The sequence below is a fragment of the Ursus arctos genome, unplaced genomic scaffold (assembly GCF_023065955.2).
Source record: "Ursus arctos isolate Adak ecotype North America unplaced genomic scaffold, UrsArc2.0 scaffold_29, whole genome shotgun sequence".
Classification (NCBI taxonomy): domain Eukaryota; kingdom Metazoa; phylum Chordata; class Mammalia; order Carnivora; family Ursidae; genus Ursus; species Ursus arctos.
This window is the reverse complement of record NW_026622974.1, coordinates 4,762,928-4,781,724: the sequence shown is the minus strand read 5'-3', so window position 1 is coordinate 4,781,724 and position 18,797 is coordinate 4,762,928. Positions and strand designations below refer to the sequence as shown.

General features: G+C 58.8%; 2 protein-coding genes across 3 annotated transcripts in view; one reads left to right on the top strand and one right to left on the bottom strand.

Annotated features, from left to right (window-relative positions):
* The first annotated feature begins 958 nt into the window (after window positions 1-958).
* On the top strand, window positions 959-4,767 carry DLK2 (delta like non-canonical Notch ligand 2). The gene is made up of 5 exons (XM_026507386.4): window positions 959-1,063; window positions 1,334-1,397; window positions 2,398-2,528; window positions 2,974-3,118; window positions 3,851-4,767. The coding sequence occupies exons 1-5, from the start codon at window positions 988-990 to the stop codon at window positions 4,584-4,586; spliced, it is 1,152 nt and encodes a 383-aa protein (XP_026363171.2). The 5' UTR covers window positions 959-987; the 3' UTR covers window positions 4,587-4,767.
* Window positions 4,697-18,797, bottom strand: part of ABCC10 (ATP binding cassette subfamily C member 10) — a 19,000-nt gene continuing 4,899 nt past the window's right edge. For both annotated transcript variants that reach the window (XM_057303956.1, XM_048219684.2), the window contains 19 exons: window positions 18,262-18,489; window positions 17,481-17,637; window positions 17,097-17,206; window positions 15,745-15,824; window positions 14,935-15,106; window positions 13,697-13,795; window positions 13,126-13,315; window positions 12,349-12,426; window positions 12,001-12,195; window positions 11,408-11,561; window positions 11,036-11,225; window positions 8,784-9,127; window positions 8,339-8,508; window positions 7,706-7,866; window positions 7,145-7,398; window positions 6,037-6,182; window positions 5,841-5,938; window positions 5,490-5,602; window positions 4,697-5,177 (listed from right to left, as the gene is read on the bottom strand). In XM_057303956.1, coding sequence (XP_057159939.1) covers window positions 5,024-5,177; window positions 5,490-5,602; window positions 5,841-5,938; window positions 6,037-6,182; window positions 7,145-7,398; window positions 7,706-7,866; window positions 8,339-8,508; window positions 8,784-9,127; window positions 11,036-11,225; window positions 11,408-11,561; window positions 12,001-12,195; window positions 12,349-12,426; window positions 13,126-13,315; window positions 13,697-13,795; window positions 14,935-15,106; window positions 15,745-15,824; window positions 17,097-17,206; window positions 17,481-17,637; window positions 18,262-18,489 — 3,093 coding nt within the window. In that variant the 3' untranslated portion in view covers window positions 4,697-5,023. The remainder of the gene's footprint in view (window positions 5,178-5,489; window positions 5,603-5,840; window positions 5,939-6,036; window positions 6,183-7,144; window positions 7,399-7,705; window positions 7,867-8,338; window positions 8,509-8,783; window positions 9,128-11,035; window positions 11,226-11,407; window positions 11,562-12,000; window positions 12,196-12,348; window positions 12,427-13,125; window positions 13,316-13,696; window positions 13,796-14,934; window positions 15,107-15,744; window positions 15,825-17,096; window positions 17,207-17,480; window positions 17,638-18,261; window positions 18,490-18,797) is intronic.

Genomic DNA, 18,797 nt, shown 5'->3' with positions numbered 1-18,797 from the left:
GGTTAGGAGGGGTTAGGTGGCCGGGGAGGGTGGGGGCCCCGGGGGGCGCAGGGGCGCGGAGGAACGGGCGAGAGCGGGGGCGAGGGGCGAGCCCTGCGTTGCCGGGGGGGTGGGGTGGGCGCCGGCCGCGGGCGGCTGGGGGGCGGGCAGGCGGCAGCTTCAGGAGGGGGGAGGCGGGCTCCGCCGGCACACGCCGCCCCTGGCAGGCGGCCCGAGCGCGCGCTAGGAGCCGCCGCCGCCGCCGCTGCCGCTCGGGGTCGCCTTGAGCCCCAGATTCCCGAGCGCTGCGCTCGCATGGCAGCCGCCTCGGCGCCCGTCCCCGCGGCCCGCTAGGGGCGGCGCCGCGCCCCGGCCCCTCGGCGGAGCCCGTCGGCTCCGGCCCCGCTCTGCGTCCCGGGGCGCGCTGCCTCCCAGCCCGAGGTGAGGACCGCGAGGGCAGGGGCGCGCGGGGCTTGGGGCGCTCTGGGGATTCCAGGCCCCGGGCCGCGGCCGAGCCGAGGCGACGGCGATGGGAAGGGAACTTGGGAGCATGTCCGGGGGCGGGGGGTGGGGGGAGTCGAGGTGGGAGGCGGAGACTGCTCGCCGCCAGGAGCCGGCCCCCGCGTCCCCTCCGTGCCCAAGGCCGCTTCTTGGCGCTGCCCCCATTCCCGCGGAGTCCTCCGCGCGCACTGCGTTCCCAGTCCGGCCCCCTCCGGCGCCTGGACCTCGTTAGGCGCTGCCCATCCTTCGCCTCCTTCCCACAGAGCCCGCTCCGGGGCTCCTGTCTCCAGTACCCTCGCCTGCTCAGCCTTCCCCGCCTCCGCCCTCCCGCTGCCCCCACCTCCCTCTTCTGTCCGGACGCCCCTCTTCCCCCTCTGCTCCTGTCACTCGGAACCGGAATCCGTGCCACCATCTCCGGGTCCGGCCTCCTCCCAGCCTGTGCCGTCCCACAGGTGTCCGCACGTCCGGCCGTCCATCCGTCCGTCCCTCCCGCGGCCGGCGCTGACCATGCCAAGCGGCTGCCTCTGTCTACATCTCGTGTGCCTGTTGTGCATCCTGGGGGCACCCGTTCAGCCTGCCCGAGGTGAGCGCGCCCCCCGGCTCAGGTCGCGGCCCTGCCCGGCCAGCCTTCGCTAGCGCGTTGACCTCTGCCGGCCAGAGACGGCACTGCAGCCGCTCGACCCGCGGGGTTGACCGGACCCAAGTAGTCCCTTTGCAACGCGAGGAGTCACTGTTCTGCCCTAGCCCAGAGCCGAGCCCAGCCAGTGACTGAGACCCCGCATTCCCCGAGCCCCGCGTCTCAGGGAGCCAAACCCCGACCCGGGCTCACCCCTCCCACGTCGATCTCTTGCAGCGGATGACTGCAGCTCCCACTGTGACCTGGCCCACGGCTGCTGTGCGCCTGACGGCTCCTGCAGGTACCTCTCTCGAGCACGTGCTCCCAAACCCTTTGCTCCCCATTTCCTAGCAGGTCCACACCCACAACCAGGTCAAGCCCCAGGGCAGAGTGTCTAGGGGCTTAAGACCCTGCTGTTCACTCCCCATCCCGTCATGGCCACAGGGCAGACTGGCCAGGCTCTCCCTGGCCCCCAGTTCCCCTCTGCTTTGCCTCTTTTGCTTCTTCTCGCTTATGCCTCCCCACTCCCAACTCCTTTACTCTCCCAAGGCTGATCCAGGAATTCCGGAAACGTTCCTCCTCAAGATACCAGGAGAAAGACCTGAAGCTTGAGAGAGTTTGGAGATTGGGACCATGAGGAAAGGGGGAGATAAAAATATAAAGAGAATGAGTTTAGCCTGGAAAAGAAAGGCTGCGGGAGGGTTGCTGGGGAGACGCACTTACAAAAGAGGATCTTTCTTGATGAATTTGAGTAATTGACTTACTGGGGTGGGGGCTGGGCAAATTCTGGAGCAGGAGAAAAGTGTGTCTGAACATAAGGAAAGCAGCTGACGGGGCAAGGTGTTGGAGGTGTTGGCCGTGTATGGGACACTCTGAAATAGTTCAGGTCTTTGTCCTGGAATTAGGATGGGAAGAGGGTCCTTATGACCTTTCAAGGTCACTCTTTTTAAACGGGTTCTGAGCACCTCAGACGTACCAGGAATGGTACTGGGGTTATTTACAAATGTCATCTTAATTTCTCCCTCAACCCAACCCAACCCAAACCATTACAGATGGGAACACTGAGGCCCAGAAAGGTTAGACAAAATGCAAAACCAGGACTTGAATGCTGGCATCTGATGGTCTGATTCCGTGTGTTTATGTCCCGTGACCTTGTACAACCCTATACCTACCTGGGGTAGGCCTGCTTTCCCTGAGGGGTTCTCATATGTCCTTCTGTTTTCTAGAAGCTCTGGTCTTGCCTCCTCCATTTACTCAGATCCCCCTACCCACAGCCCTGCCCCTGTGCTTCTCCCCATCAGGTGTGACCCAGGCTGGGAAGGGCTGCACTGTGAGCGCTGTGTGAGAATGCCTGGCTGCCAGCATGGTACCTGCCACCAGCCCTGGCAGTGCATCTGTCATACTGGCTGGGCGGGCAAGTTCTGTGACAAAGGTAGGGGAGTGGAGAGGGTAGCTGTTGGGCTGGGGACCCTGTGTGTCTTGGGAGAACATCTATCCATATTTATCGAGCACCTATTGTGTCTGGCTTAAAGCCTCAAATACATGGTATTTTATCATTTTAGACTTTATCCCTGTTACCTAAATTGGTCTTTAAAATAATCCTGTGAGGTGGGCAAGGCAGCTGCCAAAAACATACTCCTTTTACAGATGAGGAAACTGAGACCCACAGATGAGCTACGAGTTGCCCAATAACCTTGAGGCAGAACGACAGTGCCAGGGCTTGGAGCCTCCTGACTCCAATTCGGTGTTGTTGGTTTCCCCCACTACACCGCACAAGCTCTGGGTGGCTTTGGCTGCAGAGCTGTGGGCAGGGCCCGGGCAGGTGTGGGCACCAGGTGTGGGGGACTCTCCCTGAGACTTCCCGGTCTCCCCTGCAGATGAGCACATCTGTACCACGCAGACGCCCTGTCGGAACGGAGGCCAGTGCGTCTATGACGGGGGTGGCGAGTACCACTGTGTATGCCCACCAGGCTTCCGTGGGCGTGACTGCGAGCGCAAGGCTGGACCCTGTGAGCAGGCAGGGTGAGTACTGGCCCGTGGGTGCGTGGGCGGTTACGGGAGGAGCTGGTGGCAGAAGAGAGGGGAAGCAGGAGTGTAGAGAGGGTGGTGGTGAAGAACTAGGTCTGAGGGTCAGAAGTCCCACACGGGAGCACCCGAGGATAAAACCCCAGGCTGCCAAAGTATTCCTAGTTCAGGGTTTCTCAATTTTTGGGGTACCATTCGAACCATGTCTCCAACACCAGAGATCGGTAGGAGCTGGAGGGACACCGCGTCAGTGTGTGACGGCTCTGGTTGGGGAGGTGGGCGTGGGGAGGCTGAGGACCTAGGACTCCCCTCGTCCCCCGTCCCCTGGGGAAAGCTGGCATGCAGGTCCTAAAGACGTCCCACACAGCGGCCTTCTGCCTCACTGCGAATCCTGGGAAATGGGGCTGGCAGGGCTGGACTTGTCCTCATTTCGGCCTCAGGCCTGAGAGCCTATGAGAATAATAGCACACTCGCCTTGAGCCCTGCCTTTGGGCCAGGCCCTGTGCTAACTGCTTGACGTTGGATTATCTCCTTTCACCCTCGCAATTTGGGAAGCCAGGGGACTACTCTTATTCTCATTTTTAAAAGGAGGAGTTCAAGGCTGAGAGAGAGGGGCTCAAGGCGACCCAGCCAGAAAGGGGGTAGAAGGGCGGCAGTGGTCAGGATGCCGCCCTGGGCTACCCTGAAGGTGCGAGCTGGCCTCGGTGACCTCTTTCGCTCCCACTGCAGCTCCCCGTGCCGGAATGGCGGGCAGTGCCAGGATGACCAGGGCTTTGCTCTCAACTTCACCTGCCGCTGTTTGGCGGGCTTCGTGGGTGCCCGCTGTGAGGTCAATGTCGACGACTGTCTGATGCGGCCTTGTGCCAATGGCGCCACTTGCCTGGATGGCATAAACCGCTTCTCCTGCCTCTGCCCTGAGGGCTTTTCTGGACGCTTCTGCACCATCAACCTGGATGACTGTGCCAGCCGTCCATGCCAGAGAGGGGCCCGCTGTCGGGACCGTGTCCATGACTTTGACTGTCTCTGCCCCAGTGGCTACGGCGGCAAGACCTGTGAGCTCATCTTACCCATCCCAGATCCTGCCACCACCGCGGACATCCGCCCGGGGACCACCTCGGCTATGGCGGTACCTGCCACAGGGCCTGTCCCTCACAGCGTGGGGGCGGGTCTGCTGCGCATCTCAGTGAAGGAGGTGGTGCGGAGGCAAGAGGTGGGGCTGGGTGCATCTAGCCTGGTGGCCGTGGTGGTATTTGGGGCCCTCACGGCCGCCCTGGTCCTGTCCACCATGTTGCTGACCCTGAGGGCCTGGCGCCGGGGTGTCTGCCCCCCCGGACCCTGTTGCTACCCTGCCCCACACTATGCCCCGGCGCGCCAGGACCAGGAATGTCAGGTTAGCATGCTGCCGGCAGGGCTCCCCCTGTCACCTGACCTGCCCCCTGAGCCTGGAAAGACCACAGCACTGTGATGGAGGTGGGGGCTTTCCGGCCCCCACCTTCACCTCCTCAGCTTCTCAGACTGGAGTAGGCCTTTTTCGCCGCCCCTCTCTGGGGGTACACACACGGAGGGACCTCAGCCTCACACCAGAAATACTATTTTTTTAATACACAGAATGTAAGATGGAAATTTTATCAAATAAAACTACGAAAGTGCACCTGACTGGAGTCCCAGCTGCGAGAGGGCAAGAGTGGAGGCCTGGTTCTGGAGAAGCCTCGGGACTCTGCCCACCCTCAAGAGAACACGGTGTCCGAAGAAGACTCCAGGGTACCCTCTTCCCCTCTGGGAAGTGAGGGAGAGGTAGAGCCACAAAGAGAATGTAAACAAGCAGCCAGCACCCCTGCCCCTGCTCAGGAGTGGCTAAGATGGAGGGGAGACCCTGTAGGATGGGGCGGGGGGGGGGTGCCCTCAGCGGGAGGAGTGGGATCCCTGCTGGCTGCTCTGCAGCAGCTGCTGGAACAGCGAGTGGGGCCGGCTGCGGAGCGCAGCGGGGGAGTCCAGCTCCATGACCCTCCCTGCGTGCAGCACCAGCACCCGGTCAGAGCTCAGGATCGTGTTGAGCCTGTGTGAGAGAGGGTGCTCAGTGGTGGGGGGCGGGGGGAGTGGAGGACAAGGCCCTAAAGAAGAAAGCTGACCTGTTCTTCCCTCTTCTCCTCCCCCTGGACAGCACAGGGCTGCGCCACAGGCTTTAGGCCCTGGCCCTGTGCTAGGGGAAGACGGCAGATACCCTCGGACCTGGAGAACGGGGAGCTGAGATTCATCGGGGATTGGAATCTCTAGGGCCCTGACCCCTGGGGTCCCTGAAAGGAAGGGAGGCTCTGAGTTCATGTCACCATAGCCCCTGATTAGAGTCTCCCTCTGGACACTTGCACACCTGTGGGCAATGGTCAGCACTGTCTTGTTGGCAAAACGTTCGCATATGGTCTGCTGGAGGAGCTGGTCTGTCTTCTGGTCCACACTTGCCGTGGCCTCATCGATACACAGGATCTGGAACATGTGGAGAGGGTTGGGAAGGGGAGGGAGGAAGAGGGTGAGCCTTGGCTCCTACCCAAGGGAGCACCAGGCCCTACCTCCTGGGCCAGCCCAGCCAGCCTACAACTCCCCACCTCCAGCTCTAAAAGGAAAACTAACTTAGTCCCCTGAAACCTCTCCCCAACCCACTTCCTCACCCTGACTACCCCCTGCCGTCTTCTCCGCTCTTGAATGTCTCCTCCTATTGGCTTACCTTGGCATCAGTGAGGAGAGCCCTGGCCAGACACAGCAGCTGCCTCTGCCCCAGGGATAAGCTCCGGCCCCCCTCGCCCAGCTCACCATCCAGACCACCTGCAAGGCACAGCTTCCTCACCCCCAGGTCCCGGACCTCTCCCCGCCCCCTCCCTGCTCCCTCCTGCCACCCTGCAGGGGAAGGGCCTAGCACTCACCCATGGACAAGATCACCTCGCTCAGGTGACACTGTTCCAGGGCCTGCCACAGAGCTCCGTCCTGATGCAGGCCCTGGGGATCCAGGTTTTCCCGAACAGTCCCACTGAACAAAAAGGGTTCCTGGGGGATGACAGCCAGCTGGGATCTGGGGAGTAAGGAGGGGACAGGACATGGGGTCTAGACTGGAGATGTGACCACTTCTGTTCCTAGTCCTGGTTTTTAGCAGGCATTTCCAGGAAAGCTTGGGGGGTAAGACCTGAACAAAACCCCCCCTCTGCTCCCCAGTTGGTCAGCCATGTACCTAGAACTGTGCCAGTGCTACGAGGAATATCAAAGACACCAAAGGCCTCGACTCTATCCTCAAAGAGCTTACATCTCCCTGAGGTACAGAACACTGAGAACAGGAGTGGGCGAAACTGTGTGGCCCGACTCCAGCAGCCACTGGGGCAGCAGCGGCAAGGAATGACCAGAGCGTGAACGGGGAGGGGACACTTGAAGGTCAGAGGCGGGCCTGAAATTGGGTCCTGAGGAGCTACATGGTTGGGCTATAAGGTAAGGCCACCATAGGTGAGAAGAGAAGGCAGGAAAAGCAGGGCGGGGGCTTGGGATCAGAAATGGGCTTTAGGACAGGGCTGCCCCACCTTGTGCATGTCACGGGACTCAGCAAAAATGATACCAGGTAAACCTGGAGGTGGAGGTAGGGACATGATTAGGCCCAGAAGAGGCCACTTGTGGCCGGGGGCAACCAACCCAGGTCCTGAGCTGTCCCAAGCACCGCCTGCTGAGCCTCAGGGCTGAGGGCATCAGTATGGGGCACCGCCCTTGGCAGACTCTGGTTCAGGAAGCAGTGATTGGCCTCGAGCGGAGGCTGTGCCCTGGGAAGTATAAAGCAAAGCTGGAAAGGTAGGCCTGGGTCAGACTGTAGGCCTTGAGACCACAGCTATGTCTGGACCCGGGCACGAGGAGCTTGCTGTCCTCGCCTGCTTGTCCTGTCCTCCATCCTGCCCCGGACTGGCCCTGGCCACCCTGAGTTGATATAAAGCCTTCCTAGCTGGACCTTCCTCCAAGGGCCAGTAGTCTGGTTCCCCTCCTCTCCCTCCCCCAGACCTGAGTTCAGCCAGCTCCAGCTGGCTGGTGTCCACACCGTCCAGCAGCACTCGCCCCGAACTGGGTTCCAGCAGCCGGAAGAGCACCAACAACAGTGAAGACTTGCCAGAGCCCGTGCGGCCCACAATGCCCAACTTCTCTCCGGGCTGCACGCGGAAGGTCACCCCGTCCAGCGCGTTTGGCAGCCCTGGCCGGTACACCAGCACCACATCCTGGAACTCCACGCTCCCCTGGGTCAGCCAGCCGACGCCCAGCTGGTGGGGTCCGTGGGTGGGAGAGAGGGGGAGATGGGTAAGGTGGAAGAAACGAGGAGGGGGAGGGGCAGTGGGGAATGGAAAAGGGGAGAATACGGAGAAAGGGTTGGCACAAGAGGAAAGGGCACCTGTAGCAGAGGGGGGGCCCTCTTGACGGGACCCTGTGGAGTGTGGGATCACACGGCCACGTGAGAAAAGCTGAGAAAGACAGAGAGGAGCAAAAGGAAAGGAACTAGCGGAGGTGGGCACTGTCAGGAGGGTCCTCCAGGGTTCCGGTGCCCCGGCCCGGGGAGGGGTGCAGGCCTACCCGCGGCAGCTGGCCCTGGGGCTCCTGGGGCAGGTCACAGGAGTACTCCTCCAGCCGCTCGACGCTCACCAGCATGGTTTCTGTCTGCGTGAAGCTGCTAACCAGGCCTGAGAGCAGGCCTGTCAAGGACAGGGCGTAAGACAATGACAGGCCCACCAGTCCTAGGAGAGAGGAACACAAGCCGCAAGGGGATGCCTGAATACTGGGATGCATGTGAAAACAGGGCTGGGGCAGAACGGGAGAATTCCAAGCTGTGGACTGTGGGCATGTAAGGGAAGCCAGCAGAGAAGCAGGAAGATGCCAGGACCCAGATAGGGGCCATTGGAGGTGAGCCACAAGGGGGTGCAGTGGGCCTGGAGAGGCTTCCAGGGAAGGCAGCGGAAGATGAGCGCTGGGGATGGGGCGGAGCAGCGAAGGGGTGAAGACCAGACTTGTTCTAGTCCCAGACCCTCCACACTTGGCAAGTCTCTCCCTGGGACTCAGTTTCCTCAACTCTAAAATGGGGGCTTTGACCATCACAACATCCTGGGTGGGGGGTGAAATGTTGGGAGCACAGTGCGGGGAGAGGCCTGGGGCGGGGGCGTGGGGGGAAGGACATGCTTCTGAGGCGCGAGTGAGGCTCCCCGGTGGCACCTGGGTCGGCGAGGCCCTGCTGGTGCTGCACCAGGGCGATGCCCGCGATGGCGCTGACCACCGTGGCCCCCATGAGCTGCAGCCGAATGTCCAGCCACTGTATCGTGGCGCCGGCGGCAAACTGGCACCTCTGGTTCAGCTCCAGCAGTCTCTGGTTCTCCTCCTCAAACCTGGGAGAGGCCGGGAGGGAAGGGAGGCCGCGCCACCGCGCCACTGACCCACCCAGACCCCTTCCCCACAGGACGCGTCTTTCTTGGAGCTGATCTAGCACGCACAGGCCTCTCCTCAGGGGTGCAGCGGGGCCGGGGTTCCGCCCACTGCCCCCCAGCCCGCTTTGCTGTTTCCTCCCTCTTTCCCCTAGGGCGCTCACCCACCCGTCCCTTCTCATCCCGTGCCCTTCCTCTCAGGGGTCCCCCAGCCACGGCAGGAGGCAGCCCTCACCCACCTGCAGGTGGCCCCTGCGGCCCGGAGCACGGGGAGGCCGGCCAAGGTGTCGGCCAGGTGGCTGTAGAGGGGCGACAGGGTGAGGCTGCTCAGACGCCGCAGCTCCCGCGAGGAGGCCCTGTAGCGGCGCTGCACGCGGTAGTAGAGGCCGCCCAGGGGCGGCAGCAGCAGCAGCAGCCAGGGCAGGCCGGCGCCCAGCACCGCCAGGAGGCCCAGCAGGCCGGCGGCGTTGGCCAGCAGGACGTTGAGCATGAAGGGCAGGCTGTCATCTGCACAGGCCACGTCCGAGGAGAAGCGGTTGAGGATCCGGCCGGTGGGCGTGGAGTCAAAGAAAGTCACCGGCGCCTGGGAGAGGGGGTGTGGTTGGGCCGCAGAGGGGCGGGGTGGGAGGAAAGGCCCCAGTAGGGGGGAGGAAAGGCCCCAGTAGGGGATAGGAAAGGAGGAAAGTGTCCCCTGAGGGGGCTGGTGGCGCTCCGAGGGAGACTATCCCCGGGTGGGAAAGTCAGACTCTCCCATCCCTCTGGCCAGTGGTCACCCTGAGAGAGGCTATGCTGGCCATTCGTCGACCTCTGTGCTGGACAGGCCTACTCCCCTTTGCAGGGCAGGGAGCCAGTCTCTCTCCAGAAGAAGGGGACTTCAGGACAGTGCGTGAGATTGAGTTAGAGGTCAGGAGGATCGCTGGACAGCAGTCTCACTCAGTATGATCTCACGGCTAAGCACTCAGGCTCTGGAATCAGACTGCCCCTCGGATTCCAGCCCTGCCACTTACTGGGTGGGAGACCCCAGGCAAGGAGCTTCACCTCTCAAAGGCCCCTGTTCCTCATCTCAGAAACAGGGATAATGACACAAGTGTTTAGATTGCTCCAGGGAGGGACCATCTCAGAGAGAGCCTGTCCCTTTCCTCCCCTTCTCCATCCCCCCAGCTCTCTGCCTGTACTTGAGGAATAATCCTCTTAGGGCAGGACTAGGGCAAAGGACTTCTGGCAGCACCTCCTAATGCCAATTCATAAGGAATGAGTTCTTTCACAGCCTGAAGGGGCCCTGGTCCTGGAGGAGAGGCAGAACAGTGGGCGGCTGCTCCCTGACAGGCAACGGGAAGGGGCCCAGCCTGGCTCCCCGCAGAACTAGCCTTGTCCAGGTCACTTACACTCTCAGAACCTGAGTTTCCCTACCTGGCAAATGGGGATAACAGTACCTACCTCACGGGGTTATTATGAGACCCTGATAAGATAACAGACAAGAGGGGTGCCTGGGTGGCTCAGTCGGTGGAGCGTGACTCTTGATCTTAGGGTTGTGAGTTCAAGCCCCACATCGAATAGAGATTATTTTTTTAAAATTAAAAAAAAAAAAGGACAATGGATAAGAAAGGGCTTTATAATAATAACAACGACATCGTTAACAATAATTGCTAATTGTGTATTTAGTATGTGCCCGGCACTATCTTAAGCACTTTCCATGTACTAATTAATTTAATCCTCATTAAGTCTATGGGGTCAGCAACAGACTAGACACGGACATAGCAACAGGGATGAATCTTAGAAACAGCCCTAAATAAAAATTGTAAGAAACGCAATGCCATGGGGCGCCTGGGTGGCTCAGTCAGGTAAGTATCTGCCTTCTGCTCAGGTCATGATCCTGGGGTCCTGGGACTGAGTCCCACATCGGGCTCCCTGCTCGGTGGGGAGCCTGCCTCTCCCCCTGCTCTTGCTCTCTCTCTTTCTCAAATAAATAAGTGAAAATCTTTTTTTTAAAAAAGAAATGGAACGCCATTTATAAAAACACCGGCACACAAAACATAGGTGTTTTGCACAAAAAGCCAAACGTGAAGCTACATACCTAAACACGCTTGGAACGGTTGCTTATCAAGGAAAGGAGGGGAAAAGGAACTAGGGTACTCAGATAAAAGGGAATGGATAAATAAAATTAAAAGGGGATCTTGCATGATCTAAGGGGTGTCCCATGTCCTGTGAATTAGAGGTAATTCAGGCCTCTGCTCTTGACGTCCAGAATGGAAGTGACTCTGAGCAAGATTTTCTTCTCCCCATTTTACAGATGAGAAAGCTACAGGCTTAAGGAGCTGGGTTTGAACCCAGGCAGCCGCTCCGCTCTCAGCCTGTCCAGGTCTTAAGCTGCCCAGTGTTGCACCCACCTGTGAAGGCTGCCTTCTCCTGAGGACTAGGAGGTAGGAAGGGGCCCCTGAGGGAGCCCAGGTACTGGGAAGACGCCCCTACGCCAGCCCCCCCATCCCCTCACCATAAGGACTCGACGCAGCAGGCGGCGATGCAGGGTGGCGGCCGCTCGGAGGGTGCCGGCTGCAAAGAGCACGGCCCGGAGAAGGGTGCAGAGGGAGTTGATCCCAGCAATGGTCGCGTAGACGGTGAGGTAGAAACGGATGTCTGAGGAGCCATTGGAGGCGGCTTTCGGTAGTGGGAACGCTGAGGTGCTGGGGGTGAGGAGGGGGCTGTGGATAACCAAAAGTAGGGCCCTCGGGGGTCCCTTCCCCTCCCCCACGCCAGCTCTCCCCACCAGAAGACACACCCCTGGAACACCAGCCCCCCCACCTCTTAATCCCCGCCTGGCAACCCCTCTGAGAGCCCCAGGCCTGCTCTAGCCCCAGCCACTCACTAGAGGCTTCCGGGGGAGAAGAGGAACAGCGGGGCAGAGAGGAGCCCTGTGGAGCCCGGGCTGGTGGGGGCTGGCGACTCCTGGGAGCTATTCTTGTCGGCCTTCAGCTGGGAGATCCAGTGGGAGAGCCACCAGTCAGCAGCATTCCTTGTGGCTGGGCGGGGATGGGGAGGGAAAAGCTGGGAGAGAGACTACTCATCTCTTTCTTCCATTCAAGCACCCCCTTCTTCTGCCCTTGACTCTGGTGTCTCGTCTTCTTCACCCGCCCCAGCCCTCGCCACCTTGCCACTCTCCCATGTCCTCCCATGCCCCTAGTGTGCACTTCTTTCCTGGGCCCCGCACCCTTTAGCTCAGAGGAGTGCATGATCTGGAATTTGCAGAGTGGGAGCTAGCTGCGGGGGGCGATCCGAAAATCCTACAGAGCACACCCCTCAGGTCCCTGGGACGCTCTCAGAATTGCGGGCGTGCCTCTTGTCCCAGCTGCTGGCCATACCTGGGGAGGCTCAGGGCTTTGTAACTATCAGTACAAGGCCATGGCTGTGACGGGGACCTAGGACTGCGGTGGGATGAGGGGCTCTGGAGCTCACGCCTACCTTGCATGAGAAGCAATGAGAGGAGGATGGCTAGAGCCAGGCCCCGGCCCACGGCCCTCCAGTACGCTCGGTACACGTGCAAGGCCACCGCGCCCTCCTTCTTGCTTTCCTCCTGCAGCAGGCGGCCACATGCGTTCTCCTCTGCTTCCAGCCCCTCCTTTGTTTTCTCCAGGTTCCCGACTGACCGTACTGTGGCTGTGAGGATGAGAGGGGAGGGCAGGGTGTGGATTAAGTTTGCAGGAGGACAGTTAAACGTCAGGGTTTCAGACGGGCAGGGGAGCTCTGAGGAAATCGGGTCTCTACAGTGTGGCGGTGAAGGGCAAGCCCCTCCTCAGCCCTGAGCCATACCTGAGTCAGCCTCTTGTCCATCCTCAGCCCAGGCTTTGGGGACAGCCTGGACCAAAGGCAAGATCTCAGAGGGAGGCCCTGGAAGGCAGCAGGGAGATCGTCGGGGGGCTGTCCTGGGTATATACCATATACTCTGCCTTTTCTCAGTGAGCGCCCCAATCCACCTCCCATTCTCTTTGGACCCTTCCCTGACCGTCCGTAGCAGGGCCCTGCCCCTGAGCAGGACCCTCGAGTCCATCCCTCTGCGTCTGCAGTCCAATGGCTCAGACAGAACGCGTTCACCCCTACAAGGAGAGCCCTAGCCGCCCAAGAGCACTCCGTCCGGAGTCCCCCCTCATTACTGCAGAGCTTCCTCCTCACGCCGCCCGACCTCTCTCACGCTCTGGTGGAGCCTCATTTCCTCCCGTTTCTCTCCCAGTGAGCTTGCGGAGAGTCATGTCCCTCTGGATGATAATCCATCAGAGGTGGGCTTTTTGTTTTTTTTTTGTTTGTATTTTTAATAAAAAGACTGTTCTAAACCTGACCGCTGTCTCTTCTCTGAGGACGTCAGTGTTCCTGGAGATCCTGGGCCTCTGTGCTACCAAAGCACCCAGTCACCCTCTCTGTGGCCTCACATCCGTTCTGTGAAGGCAGGACAGGGTCTCCCATGAGACAGAAGGATAAGGGGGCCCAGGCCACACACGGAGGGGGCGGCAGGGTCCACATCTGACAGTTCATCTGTCCCCCTTCCCCTGTGGCACCTGGGCAGATGGCTCCCACCCTGGCGGCCCACACTACCTGCCCGAACAAGGCGCCCGGCCTCCATGAGCAGCACCACGTCTGCCTTCTCCAGGTACTCGGTGCGGTGGGTGCACAGCAGCCTCGTGGTGCGGCTCAGCACTCCCAGGAGGCACCGGTGCAGCAGGTGGCTGGCCACCTCTGCATCCACCGCGGCCAGAGGGTCATCGAGGAGATAGAGCTCCTTTTCCTAGGAAGAGGTGGGGACACCATGGCACCAAGGCCCAGGTGGTCTGGTCAGAACCCAGACCTCTCCTAGGACACAATCTTGAGGCAGTCAGATTGTTGAGACAGTTGAGAGGAACTCTGGGGGCTACCCCTAGAGCAGTAGAGAAGCAGGTGAGGCTCCCCTTCAGTCAGGCAAGGCCAGTGTCCAGCTTTGCTGGGTCCCAGTGTTTCAAGTCACATCATGTTTTTTATAGGGTGTTTAATTCGGCCTTCACTCTGCAAAAGGGAGATGGGATGGCCAAGGGACCAACACCTCAGGAACGGGGGGGCGGGAGGAAACAAACCAGATGCTGATGAAAATATCCCCCCCCCAAGGCTTCAGACTCCCCCATTTTTAATTTACCTGGTAGACCGCACGAGCAAGAGCAATCCGGGCTCGCTGTCCCCCGCTGAGGGTCACACCCTTCTCCCCCACCTCCGTCTGGTCACCAGCAGGCAGGATCTGATAGGACAGACCCCCCAGCATTGGTCAGAGGGCTCCCCAATACCTTCTACTCCAGCCTTTAAGAGGTGGAAGGGGTCAAGAGAGCTAGGGAGTTTGAGGAGAGTAGACTTGAATTTGGGGCAAGCGGCCTCAGGGGATAATCCGTAATTCCAACAGTCCAATCCCCCCGACGACTTTATGAAGCTGGTATTATTTCTCTCTCACAGATGAAACCAAAGTTCAGAGTAACTACCTGGGCCCAGGTTGTCCACAGCTAGTAAGCTAGCAGGACACGAATGTCAATTCTTAGCCACCCTGTCACACTCACTCCCCTTCCTTTCTAAAGGCCAGGATGACGAGGGGCAAATTCAGGGTGAAAGCTTTCATAGGTCTTTACACAAGGAATGTACCCTAAGCCTTCGTGTGGCCTCAGGAGTGGTCTCCTTAGCTAAGGGGACCCGTACCAGCAGAAGAACCTCTGGTCTACCAGACCGTGAGTCCCCGAGGGAAAAGCTTTGTAATTCACCTCTTTTCTTAGTGCCTAGAACCATTCCCAGTACCCGACAGGCATTCAAGAAATGCTTGCTGTAGAAGCAAATGATACATGGCCATAGGGTATCCCTAGTCAAAGTAAAGTAAAGGTTGTCTTTTCCAGGGAAAAGACCTGGACAGGTTAGTGGTGACGACAGTCCTGCAGGGAACATGGGGATTGAATGGAGAAGCCATGGGTGAGATCTGGGAGCTCATCCCCCTAAATTTAGTACCTGGATATAGGTGATTTAACGGACTGGCCTACAGTTACCTTGACTCTGAAGCCTCCCCACTGGGAGGCGGGGGAGAGCCTGTTGAATCAGAGCCACTAGCCCAACCTACATAGACCTAAAGCCTCACAGGGAACCCTGGCCGAGAGGCCTCAGAGTTCCCTGAGCTGCTGTGTGCAACACCCCCTCACTACCATTCCTCGGGGTCCGCCTCGGAAGAGGAAACCATGCATTGGACCGTGTGGGAGGGCCAACCTGACGACAGCCAGTCTTGGGATGCAGGATGATGGTGCCCGAGTAGAAGCGACCCCTTCCCAGAGAAGCAAGTCTCTGACTTGAGGAGTCAGGGACACGGGGAAGCAGGCAGCCAAGCAGGTCTCAGGGCCAGGCACTCACACGGAGGTCATCACCGAGGGCGCAGGCCTCCAGCACTTCCTTGTACAGCTCAGCATCAAATGTCTTCCCAAAGAGAATGTTGTCTCGGATGGTTGCAAACTGGATCCAGGGTTCCTGGGTGGCCAGGCCAAAGCCTTTGGACAGCCCCCACACTGCCACCCGCCCACGCAGCCTGCAGAGAGCCAGGCCAGCAGCATGGGGGGCCGGCTCCCGACTGGGTCCCTCCATAACCAGCCCCTGGTCTCCCAGAAGCCTCTCCAGACTGCTGTCTTCTACGTCAGGCCCCCTTCATGTCACATGGGTCTCTGGATCGGCAGCCACTGGGGTTGGGGGTCCTAACAAGGCTGGAGGCCCCTTCTGGACTGGGAAGAAATTGCTCTTTGGCTGCAGCCAAGTGGCCGTCGGATCTGGATGGGCTCAGAAGCTCAGAGGAGAGCATGGTCACCACCCTGCACTCATTCATCCTCACTGTAAAGTAAGGCCCTCCTTCATCCCTCTGCTCTTCCCTGGATTCCCTCCCCGCATAAACACATTTCCTGAAAGAGGAGCTTTTGCAGGATGTTTCCATTTCTTTCTTTACTCACTGTTATAGCACTCACAACACTCTGCTGTGAGGATTATGACAACTCACTTTCTTGACTGCTTTTCCCTTTCCAGACTGAAAACTCTTCCAAGAAACGGACATGGTCTTGTTCATCTCTGACCCTTTGGCATCCCTGGACCCTAAAAAGGCCCCTGCCACATGGCAGGGGCTAGGCAAGTGTTTGCTGAAGGTCAAAGCTGAGGACGGGGGTGCTAGACGTTACTCACCTGTGGAGCTCCCCAGCAATGGCGGCCAGCAGCGAGCTCTTCCCACAGCCCACCTTCCCCACGATGCCCACCAAGGCACCCTGCGAGGAAGCCAGACAGTAAGCATCAGGTCTCCCTCCTGAGGCCCTGGGCTGCCAATCCTCCCACGGAGGCTTCTCTCTAGGCCCCGGTTAGTCTGTAAGGAAAGAATTCTCCAGGCCACAGGCTGAGCTGTACCTCACTGAGTGACACCATACAAGACCTTGAGAAGTACAATGCTTTTCTAGAAACAGGTGGGATTCTCAGAAGCTCTGTCTGTGATGCCCCCACTCTGTCAGCCAGGATTGACCCATTTCTGAGGGGGTGCTGGACCAAGCTGAGACCCTCCCCTGGGAATTCGCCCTCTTTCTGGCTGTAGTCTGCTAAGTGGGAGGGCTCTCTGCAGTCACAGCCTCTGCTCAGTGGAGAGCGGGTCCACCGAAAGAGAAGCACGAGGCAGATACAGAGAAAAGCAGACAGAAGGAGAGCCCTACGAGTCGAGTCCTGGTTCTGGGCTGCCGCTGAGATCCAGCTGCCTGCATGCTTTCGGATTCTGCAATCCATCTCTATATCCTTATTATAAATTCTTATTTGCTTAAGCTAGCTCCAGTGGGTTTCTATGACTTATATCCAAAATAGGCCCAACTGACAACATTAGTAAAATTCCTTTGAAAAATTCCAGCCTTGTCTTGCCTGAACTAAGAAGAAAAACAAAATACACAGCCCATGCCAGATATGTGAGCCAAATGTGGTAGAGACAAGAGAATGCTGGGTTGAGCTGTGGGGCAAAGGGTTAGACAGGGGTCAGGGGAGAGGGAAAACTCAGGCCTGGGGTAAACAGGAGTCACTGTCCTGCCAGAAATATTCTTTCAAGTGCTTCTCTGACGAAGTACATGGTGGTGTGAGTCACAGGGTGTGAATCCTTTTCGGCAGGCTACATAGAGGGTAATCTACCCCATTTGCAAAATCCTCAGAAGAGGCTGTTGGGCCTCACCCCTGGTGCCCAGCCTGGGGCAGATGCTGAGTAAGCTCTGGGGTCTGCTCTGAACTTGCTGGCCTCGGAGGGCCGACGGAGAGACAGATGCACTTGTTGGCCTGGCCGAGGTGGATATAGCTGCCTGAAGACCAGGGAGAGAGTAGACAACTCAGAACGCTGTGCTAAGTGGATGATGTCCGGCGAGGAGTGTAGAACACGCTCACCAGAGCCCCTCCAGTCTTTCCCTGGGTACTTCCAGATGCATCTAGCTATGATGGGCTCCGTGCGTGTCTATCTGTCACTGAGTCTGCAGCTCTCATTCACCCGGGGAATCCCCGAGGTGCTCTAACCAACAAACCTTCTTCACTTCGAGGTGACTGATGAAGGTCTCCTGGCTGCTTCCAACTGGGTCCCAGGAGAACAGGGCTTCATGCAGCTCCAACACTGTAGACGGCTCTGTGGGGGGATCTGAATGGGGGAAAAGCCACTCAACGTGGGCTTCCAAGGCACAACCTCCCTCCTTGGGGAGGGTAAACCAGGAGCATGTCATTGGCTTGCGTGTCCTGTATCTACCAGCCCAGGGCTAACTCAACCTTCGTCCTGGTCTGAGGATTCTCCCCAATTTGCTCTGCCTGGATTCTGCTGCCTCTGGCTCTTTCCGCCAGCACCTGCGTATGGCAACCTAGGGGCTACAGCTCCCTCCTCACCCTGTGCCGGCCTCTTCCCTCTAGCTTCCCATTACCTGGGCTATAGTAGGCTTGGGGGCTGTGGTTGGGAAGGTCAAGGAAATGCTGGATCCGGTCCAAAGACACTTTGGCCTCCAGGAGGCCATTAATCACCCAAGGGAAGTTGTTGAGGGGAAGAATGAGCATGCGCACCAGTGCCAATGCCGTGAACACCTAATGGGGCAGAAGGGGGACGGAGCATCACCTAAAGCCCAGGAGCTATGTGAAGGTCTGCTCTCTGGGTGGCCCTGCGGACAGGGGTGTGGAGAGAAGAATGGGGCAGCAGCAGAACTGAGGGGTTGGCAGGGAAATCCCTGGGTTAGAGATGGCAAAGGGAGCCACCTCAGAACCCTAGAAATACCAGATGTTCCTCCAGAGATCCAGGTTACCCCTCAGTAAGCACACAGTCCTGGCGCGTTTTTAGATGTTCTCAGAATTTCTAAGTGGAAACATTGTCTGGCCCTGGCTACAGCTGGCACTGGATCATGGATTTTTTTTTCTCCCCAAGGTCATCAGAATGAGGATAAGGGGACCTAGCATGGAGACTGGGGCTAAAGTCGAAGAGGAAGGAAGAGAGGGGGACAAAAGGAATTCCTTTACAGAAGAAAGGGCTGTATACCCAAGGCCCCAGACATTTCAGAGAATTCCCCCTTGGCTGGGAAAGGTTAAGGCAGCCAGAGACTCCCCTTCCCAGCAGCCCTGAGGGCCTGAGTCCCCCTCCCGAATCCACTCCGATCTCCTTGTTGCTGCCTCTCTCCACACTTTCCTACAGCCATCCCCTCCTCTCCCGGCCCTCACCTTGGTGGCAGTGAGCTGGTGCCCCATGAGGACATAGGTGATGAAGATGACGATGGAGATGACAACTGGCAGGGCCGCCCACAGGTACACACAGGCTGCATCCAGGTATTTGATGACCCAGAGTCGCCCCAGTTCTCGAGCTCGGCAGGCCTCTACTCGGGCCCCCAGCGCCTGCTCCCACCCGAAGAACTTGATGACCCGAATGCCACTCAGCAGCTCTGTTATGAGCTAGGGATGGAGACAAGAGGGCAGTGTGAAGTGGAGACCCTGCTACTGCGTGTCCATTCTCCTCTGCCCCGGAGCTCCTGGCAGAGGAAGCCGAGTACGCTGAACTCCCAGATACTTGGTACTTCTCTGGCCCCCTCCCCTCAAATCCCTTTCAGCCCCGAGTTGCTTCCCCTGCGTGTTTTCCTTCTCCATGTGGCTCCAGAGCCGGGACCAAGTCAGAACTGGAATCCCCTCACCTTCTCAGGAGAGGAAGTGGTAGAAAGTATAGGGGGGTTACCACACTGGGGTAAAAGTACTCCTTCCGTGAG

Excerpts from the sequence above, each read along its gene's own strand:
- DLK2 (XM_026507386.4), top strand. The coding sequence starts at position 988 with ATGCCAAGCGGCTGCCTCTGTCTACATCTCGTGTGCCTGTTGTGCATC. Across the intron at positions 1,064-1,333 it reads ACCCGTTCAGCCTGCCCGAG|CGGATGACTGCAGCTCCCAC; the intron begins GTGAGCGCGCCC and ends GATCTCTTGCAG. Across the intron at positions 3,119-3,850 it reads GGACCCTGTGAGCAGGCAGG|CTCCCCGTGCCGGAATGGCG; the intron begins GTGAGTACTGGC and ends CTCCCACTGCAG.